This window comes from Nicotiana tabacum, chromosome 17, assembly GCF_000715075.1.
Source record: "Nicotiana tabacum cultivar K326 chromosome 17, ASM71507v2, whole genome shotgun sequence".
In the NCBI taxonomy this organism is placed as follows: Eukaryota; Viridiplantae; Streptophyta; class Magnoliopsida; order Solanales; family Solanaceae; genus Nicotiana; species Nicotiana tabacum.
In genome coordinates, this window is record NC_134096.1 from 100,727,237 (window position 1) to 100,736,495 (window position 9,259).

Sequence of the window (9,259 nt, forward strand, 5' to 3'; positions counted from 1 at the left end):
TCGAATGCTCGTTGCGGCGTGCAACCCGATCCATATAAAATATAATCAATATAATATGCTGCGACGTGCAGCCCGATCCCAAAATGTCACTTTCACTCAGGCCCTCGGCCTCACTTAGTCATCAATCTCTCCAGTTTCACTTACGGGCTCACAATGTCATGAAACTAGTCCGACAACAATGTTATAATGTATCAATAAATAATATCTGAGACAGAGATATGGTATGAATGCATGGATATGACTGAATATGAAATATCAATGAAACCAGTGAGATAACAGTAAGAAACGACCACTATGGGTCCAAACAGTATCGGCATAATGCCTAAACATGATATCTAGCATGATTGACAGCTTACCTACTTTATCACATGGTGAAAACACGGATATCAACAACGTAGGACTACTATACAGTGCCATGTAAACATCAGAGTCCCAATTCACATGGTGCACGCCCACACGCCCGTCACCTAGCATGTGCGTCACCTCAATACCAATCACACAACACGTATTTCAGGGTTTCATACCCTCAGCACTAAGATTAGAAGAGCGCTAAGATTAGAAGAGTTACTTACCTCGAACAAGCCAAGCGGTGCTCTAAAGATGCCATCCCGCGCGTTCCGACCTTCGAACGGCTCGAAACTAACCAAAAACAACTCAAGTACATCAAACAATGCTAAAGGAACCAATCCCGATTGAAAAAGATCAAATCTTGAATCAAAAGCCCGAAATCGGACAAAATCCCAACCTGGGCCCTCACCTCGGAACCCGACAAAATTTACAAAATTCAACAACTCATTCAGTTACGAGTCCAACCATACTAGTTTAACTCAAATCCGACTCCAATTCGATGTTCAAAACTCAAAAATTCACATTATGAAACTTTTGGCCAAAACCCCAAATTTCCTCTTTAAAATTCACAATCTCATACCAAAAACGAAGATAGATTCATGAAATATAACTAAAACAGAGTAGAGAACACTTACCCCAATTCATATGGTGAAAATTGCTTCAAGAATCGCCTCAATCCGAGCTGCATAGCTCCCAAAATGTAAAAATGGCTGAAACCCTCGAAATAGAGTACTTTATACTTCTGCCCAGGCATCCTCTTACGCGAATGCGTCAACACCATCGCGTTCGCGATGAGCAAAATAATCTGCCACCATAATACACTTCGCGTTCGCGGTAAAAACCTCATGAACGCGACTCACAGCTGGCTCAGACCTTCGCGAACGCGGCTTCAACTACGCGAACACGATGAAGAAGGCCTCCGGCTCTCAGCTCAACCCTACGTGTCCGCGATCCATCATACGCGAACGCTGCTCCAACACTATGTGAAAACGGACCATTACTCGCGAACGAGATGAAGAAATGCTACTGCCATCCAAATACACTACGCATTCGCGACACTTTCCACGCGAACGCGATGAAGAACTGAGATACCAGAAAACAGCAGAACACAACAATACCAAAATGAAGAAAAATGATCTGAAATCATTTTGAAACACGCCCGAGCCCCTCAGGACCCCGTCCAAACATACCAACAAGTACCATAACATAACACAGACCTACTTGAGGCCTCAAAACACACAAAACAATATCGGAACGATGAATCACACCTCAATTCGAATTCAATGAACTTTGAAACTTCAAACTTCCACAACTGATGCTGAAACCTATCAAATCGCGTCCGATTGACCTCAAATTTTGTACACAAGTCACATTCAACATTACAGACATGCTCCAACTTCCGGAATCAAAATCCGACCTCGATATCAAAAGGTCCACTCCCAGTGGAACTTTCCAAAATTTTAACTTTCGCCATTTCGAGCCAAATTCAACCACGGACCTCCAAATCACAATCTAGACGCGCTCCTAAGTCCAAAATCACCCAACGGACCTACCAGAACCATCAAAACTCCATTCCGGGTTCAATTTAAAGCTTCAACAATAAAATCCATTCTTTCAATTCGATTCTGAATAACCTGAAAACCAAAATCGACGATTCACACAAGTCAAAAAATATCATACGGAGCTACTCACTCCCGTAAACTACCGAGCGAAGTACAAATGCTCAAAATGACCGGTCGGGTCGTTACAGGTGAACTCTTACCGCTTAAGCTTCCAAAACTTGAATCCTTCTTCCAATTTGACTCCGAATCATCCGGTAACTGAACTTGACCACGCACGCAAGTCAATACACATAATACGAAGCTGCTCAAGACCTTATGCCACCGAACGAGACTTAAATTCTCAAAACGACCGGCCGGATCGTTACACCTATTAGTATAATTATTTTCGGGCATAAATATTAGCCTTGTAATCCTATTACTTTTAGGATATACTTCTTAAAAAATTCCTATTACTAATTTAATTTGAAAACATATTATATTGTCCAAATTAATTAGAAACAGGCGAGCCTATATATTATTATAAAAGCACAAGTATAATATTAATAGACCAAAAATATTAAACAAAAGAACTCATAGGGAGAGGACATAGCTGTAATAACTTTTTTGGGACTACAATAACTTCTATGTTAATTTTTTTAATATTTAAGATTTTAAAATTAATAGAATCTTGTCTATTGAATTCTTATTAAAAATATGGAGGAAGGTTTAATAAAATCAATTTCATAATATATTACCACTCTATAATATTCAATACCAAAAATAAATAAAAGTAATGCTAAACAAATTGCATAAAGCATTGAAATTGAGGGAAAATCCCCATGATAATTTATTATTATATTATATTTGAAATTCTTTCCTACTCAAATAATATTTTTTATTATTAATTTTTCATGTAATATAAAAAAATATACCCAATTATTCAAGAACAACTAAGAAAATTTTTAAGAATATAAATGTGTGAGAAAAGAAAGAAAAAGGTTGGTAAGAGTCAATACTACTAATGATTTTACAAACATAAAGATCTAAAAGTAGAATGTCATCGATTTTTTTACTCTTTAAAAATAAAATGTATGGTGGATAAAATTATAATCACGGTTAAATATTCAAATATGAGATGAACTAATATTAAGAATCTAAATCAACAGAAAATAAATTATATTTTATGTTAAAACTAAATAATCAAATCTTTTAATTAATTATTTAGCAAGAGAATCCAATTAAATTATTTTTTAAATTCATAATATGAGTAATATTAAGAAGCACATACAAGTATTTGAGAAACTACAATCAAAGCTAAATCTTGAACAAGAATAAGCTTTCAAGACTATATTATAAAGAATTGACTATGGTATAACGAGATTATCTTTTGCAGATGCCTCCGGTAGAATCGAAGTAATATTCATATGTCATGAATTACTTGCAAATGTCATATCAAGAGGCATGATATTGTTAGCAATAAGAACAAGTGGTGTACCAGCAACGGATTTATTATAAGGTCGTACAATTCACTTTAGATTTGATATACATCTTCAAATAATTGAAATAACCATCACAAATATATCAAATCAGAGCAATAGTGCTAATTTTATAAGGAAATCAAAAATGATAATATGGGATGAAGCGCTTATGGCTAAGCGTCAAACGATCGAAACAACTGTCCGAATTTTTAGAGATATATTGGATATCGATGAACCGTTAGGTGGGAAAGTAATAGTTTGGGAGGTGATTTCTGTCAATACGATCAGTAGTTCCAAAGTTGACCAAACCAGAATCTGTAAAAGCTAGATTGCCAAAATTGAACTTATGACCTCAAATGAAAAATATTCAAATGACAAGAAATATAAAAGTAAAAACAGATCCAGCATTCAGTGACCTTACTTTGTGTTGGAAACGAAGAAGAGCATCCAATAAAAGATGATTTGGCTCTTCTTGAACACTTGGTTATCAACCTCGATGGTAATAGTAGTGCATTTAATAAGGAAAATATTTTCATCATTAGATTAAAATACAATTTGTGCAAATTATATGATAGAAATTGAAGAGTTATCTTAGCTAGCAGAAATGAATAAGTTGATTAACTAAATAAAATGTTGATTGCTAAGTTTTATGGTAAAAACAAAATATTTTTCAGTTTTGACTCAGTAGAAGATGATACCAATAATAACTACCAAGAAGAATACTTAAGTACTTTAATACCAAATGGCCTTCTACAGTACATGTTTTTTGTCAAGTTCATTATTTCTTACGTATGTTAGTGTCACCATATATATAATAAACTAAGTTAAAATTGATCTTCCATTGCATATAGGTTGATTTTGAAGAAAAATATGTCCATCATGCTACTGAAAACTTAGATCCGCTGAATAGCTTATGTAATAGTACACATATGATATATAGAAGTTTTGGCAATAACGTCATACATGAAGAACTTATGATAATGGTCAATGTACTTCTAAGTATGTGTTTATCCCCGAATTCAACTTCCATCTTTCGAAACTAAAGAATATCCTTTTAAATTTTGTGAAAATAATTTTCAGTATGTTTATGTTGTAGTTATAATAAATAAAGCACAAGAACAAATATCCTAAATATTGAACTATATTTACCACAATATATTTTTTTACACGAATAACTATATGTTGTAATTTTAAGAGAGATATCAATATCGACAACAAGAGTTCTGGTTATGGCAGAGTAATCAAAGAATTAGAAGGAAACATATACAAAAAAAACATCGTCTATAAAGAAGTATTCGGTAAGATACCATCACATTAGATACCTTTAAACTACAATACATAATTGTTTACTTAACATAATTAAAATTGATCATTTATGTAGGTTCTGATATATCCTTTCATATTAAAATCACGTATAATCCTTTCATATTAAATTCCCGTATTATATTATGTTAATCTAATAAAATTTCCACTTTTAGGCATGCGTTGCTGGTCATGAGAGTAGTAACGGATTTGATTTCCCCACAAAGTTCCATTACGCAACCAAACATGACGACAAAACCAAGTTCGGGAAATGCAGAAAAAGTAGATTGGGGGCAAGACAGACACAAAAAAATCAATTAAACAGCGCGAATATATCATAAAAGAAAGTTCAGGGGTTGTTTTAGAAGAACTAAATTCAAGGAGGCCTTTATTTTCATTATTTTTAATTTTGTTTATTTGTGTTTTCACTGAACAGGCTTTTCATCTTTACTACGAGTAATCGCGTTAGATCCCGAGTTGATTGAATTTCTAAAAATAGGAAAGGAAAACCACCGACGCGGGGGAAGAGATTATTAGTCTCCATCTTCAGCTCCCAGCTTCAGATCTCATTAATCAACTCCACTCTCAAACACATTCCCAATTATTCCACACGCTTAATTGAACTCAATCCACATTCCCAATTGTATATGTAGTTATACGGACTCAGAGCAGATAGTTTTGTGCTTTTCACATTAGCAATTAGATCCGTGGTAGAGATCTGAAAAAATGGCGGTAGCAGTCCGGGGAGGCCGTGGCGGCGGATCGGCACTTCGGAATTTCTTCTCATACCGAATCTTCGTGTCCGCTATGTTTACTTTACTGTTTCTCGCCACTCTCTCTGTCCTCTTCTCCTCTCACCACGATTCTGTACGTTTTCTATCTCCTCCTCACTCTCCGCTTTATTACTTCAAAAATTTCAAACTTTACCTTATTTGCTTATTGCATATTGTTTGCGAATGTACTAAATGCTTCTCTCTACGAGCTTGAAGATTAAATCTTTTTCCTTGGCATTGAGATGCTCCGAATACTGTATGTTTCTATGTGCTTGCACCTGCATGGTAATAAAAGGCGGCTAAGTATGTTATATCTATATACTATTTAGCGAAAGTAATTGTAGATTACTGACCGAAAAAGAAAGTAATTATAGATCACTTAATGAAAAAAGAAAGTAATTGTAGATTACTGATCTAAAAAGAAAGTAATTTGTAGGTACTGATAGAAAGAGAAAGTAATTGCACTTCAAGATTGGAGTGGAAACAGCTGATTTTTTGTGTCTTAAAGCAAAATATCTATATAGCAAGAGCAACTTGTTGGATAAATGTATAATTATTGCTGGTACACTTGCATTAGGTTCAATATTTGACAGGAGCCCTTTTCCATTTGGTTAAGGATTGAATGTCATCGGAAGAATAAGTTGTAAAGTTTAGAAAATTCCCAATCTTAGGAACCCCTAATTTGTCTGAAAAAACAGTATTGGAATTGAGGTGTAGTAGTTGTTATTATTGTAAAACTGGATTTTAGTTTTTTGATGTGGTCTCACTTCTTTCTCATAATCGTTTATTCTCCATGGATATGGCATGCTTTATATCTTCCGTACATAATGCGTTACTTCAGTTTCAATTTAAGAAAGATTAAGCTAAACTGAAGTAAGCAGATGGAGAAGTATCCATTTTTTTATTTTTGGTCTAGGTTACATTGAAAGTGACTTAACATTTGATCATGTGAAACAGACTACTGGGAATGCATACGTGCATCGGTCATTTGTGGCGTTGAGTTCAGATCCGTTGAAGACTAGGTTAGATTTAATACATAAACAAGCAAATGATCATATAGCACTTGTGAATGCCTATGCTGCTTATGCAAGGAAGCTGAAGCTGGACATTTCTAAGCAGCTTAAGATGTTTGAAGATTTGGTCCAGAATTTTTCTGATCTTCAATCAAAGCCAAATTACCGTGCAAATCTTTTTGATACTGATGGACCCCTGGATGATGACTCTTTGAAACAGTTTGAGAAGGAAGTTAAGGATAAGGTCAAGTTTGCCAGGTTATTGATTGCTGACTCAAAAGAGTCTTATGATAATCAATTGAAAATACAGAAGCTGAAGGACACTATATTTGCTGTTAATGAGTTGTTTGTGAAGGCAAAGAAGAATGGAGCTTTTGCCAGCTTAATTGCTGCTAAATCAACTCCAAAGAGTTTACATTGTCTTGCTATGCGGCTTATGGAGGAGAGAATCTCACAACCTGAAAAATATAGGGATGAGGATCCGGAGCCTGAATTTGAGGATCCTACTCTGTATCACTATGCCATATTTTCAGATAATGTAATTGCAGTATCCGTAGTTGTGAATTCAGTGATAAAGAATGCGGAGGAGCCATGGAAACATGTTTTCCATGTCGTTACTGACAAGATGAATCTAGCTGCAATGAAGGTGTGGTTTAAGATGAGGCCTATTCGGCAAGCTCACATAGAAATCAAATCTGTGGAGGATTTTACATTCTTAACTTCTTCCTATGTTCCAGTGCTCAAGCAACTTGAGTCCGCAAAGCTTCAGAACTTTTACTTCCAAAACAGTGCAGAGAATGCTACGAAGGACGTGAACAACATGAAATTTAAGAATCCAAAGTACTTGTCGATGTTAAATCACTTAAGATTTTATTTGCCGGAGATGTATCCAAAACTTCACCGTATTTTGTTTTTGGATGATGATGTTGTGGTTCAGAAGGATTTGACTGCATTGTGGACAATTGATTTGGATGGCAAGGTCAATGGGGCAGTTGAGACCTGCTTTGGATCTTTTCATCGCTATGCTCAGTATTTGAATTTTTCTCACCCTCTTGTTAGGGAAAAGTTCACCCCCAAGGCATGTGCCTGGGCATTTGGGATGAATATATTTGATCTTGATGCCTGGAGGCGTGAACAATGCACTGAGCAGTATCACTACTGGCAGAACTTGGTGAGTTGTTTTTTGCTTTACTTTTTATCTTTTTATGTTGATTTTCTTGGTCCAATTAATTATAGCTTAGAAAACAATAGGCGGACTTAGAGAATCTGATTCAACCTAGACTTCTTTTCTTTTTCCATGTATCCCTATTATGATATTTGTTCTTATCAATTATTTCTTTTAATTAGAATGAGGATCGGACGTTGTGGAAATTGGGAACTCTTCCAGCTGGGCTGATGACCTTCTACTCGAAAACCAAATCATTGGATAAATCGTGGCATGTACTTGGCCTTGGGTACAATCCAAGTGTAAGCATGGATGAAATCCACAAGGCTGCTGTGATTCACTATAATGGAGATATGAAGCCTTGGCTGGACATAGCCTTGAACCAGTACAAGGAGCTATGGACTAAATATATTGATTCTGAAATGGAATTTGTGCAGATGTGCAATTTTGGCGTGTAGAGAAGCACACTGTTACGCCTCAGCAACAATGAGGTAACAGCAACTAAATCACACTCATTGTTCATCTGAATACTTGAAAAAATATTTTCTTCCAGAGCGAAGCTCTCAGGCTGTTGATTCTGTCTACAGTGTTTCCCAAATTTGTTGTCTTGTTAGTTATTGTAATTTTAAAAAGTTGAAATTAAACGCTCTGCTTGTGTAGACAGTGAAGTAATTCTTTTGTAATGGATTTTTAGCACGGACGATGGGTTTAGAGACTAATTAAGAGATTCCTGATACCATTAATGCACTTGTATAAAACTGTTACCAGTTTCTTTTTACTGGCTCAAGTATGCTATGAAGACAGCAATAAATGAGTTGCTTTTGACAATTGGATTGCAAATGGGAAGTTGGGATAGGATTGCAGCTCTTATTTCTTGGACTCAACGACCAAAATGTTTTTAATTTCTCAAGTACTTCGAAACAGTGTATATTTATGAGAGTTATAGATAAATGAATTAGGTTTACGTTAGCTTTTTTCTACCGGAAATAGCCTCTCTACCTTCTTGAAGGTAGGGGTAAGGTCTGCGTACACACTACCCTCCCCAGACCCCACTTGTGAGATTACATTGGATTTGTTGTTGTTGTTTGTTTACGTTAGCTTTTTATCCTTTTTATTTTCTTATAATGCATTACTAATAAGCAAGTAAAGGCAGTATTAGCCCTCTTGGCATTTTGCACCTCCCTATAATGTTCCTTTTCGCATTCATCAATAGAAATGTTCCATTTGTTGCATACAATGTGTCCTCGTACTGTATGCCTTCATCTTCCCAAATGTTTGCAGTTACAGTAGGTTTCTAATTCTTCCACTTCTTACTTGTTCATCTCCTTCTCTGCTCAATTGTATATTCCTTAAATCTGATCTCAATCTGTTCCTCCTAGAGTTGGGTCATCATGTCATAATAAGCATATATAACTGTGTAGATTAAAATGTTGGCGAGCGCCAATTATAACGTTTAATGATACTTTTGAAAATTTTAATGGCAGAAAAACCTAATTGATTTTTTGTGAGTGCATTTGAATTCCTTATTCACACGTAATAATGTTTCTATTTTCACAATTATACCTCTGCCGATCTTTTTGATCAATAACTCAAAATGTATACTCTTAGTCATTTTATCCCTTCCCAATTACTAAATTCT

The 9,259-nt window shown here is 35.4% G+C and overlaps 1 protein-coding gene across 1 annotated transcript; it reads left to right on the plus strand.

The window, feature by feature from the left end:
* The first annotated feature begins 5,099 nt into the window (after window positions 1–5,099).
* LOC107824872 (putative galacturonosyltransferase 9) lies at window positions 5,100–8,448 on the plus strand. Its single transcript, XM_016651677.2, has 3 exons — window positions 5,100–5,536; window positions 6,400–7,626; window positions 7,803–8,448. Exons 1-3 carry the CDS (start codon window positions 5,396–5,398, stop codon window positions 8,076–8,078), a joined length of 1,644 nt encoding a protein of 547 aa, XP_016507163.1. The 5' UTR covers window positions 5,100–5,395; the 3' UTR covers window positions 8,079–8,448.
* Window positions 8,449–9,259: the final 811 nt, after the last annotated feature.

Excerpts from the sequence above, each read along its gene's own strand:
- LOC107824872 (XM_016651677.2), top strand. The coding sequence starts at position 5,396 with ATGGCGGTAGCAGTCCGGGGAGGCCGTGGCGGCGGATCGGCACTTCGG. Across the intron at positions 5,537-6,399 it reads TCTCCTCTCACCACGATTCT|ACTACTGGGAATGCATACGT; the intron begins GTACGTTTTCTA and ends CATGTGAAACAG. Across the intron at positions 7,627-7,802 it reads ATCACTACTGGCAGAACTTG|AATGAGGATCGGACGTTGTG; the intron begins GTGAGTTGTTTT and ends TCTTTTAATTAG.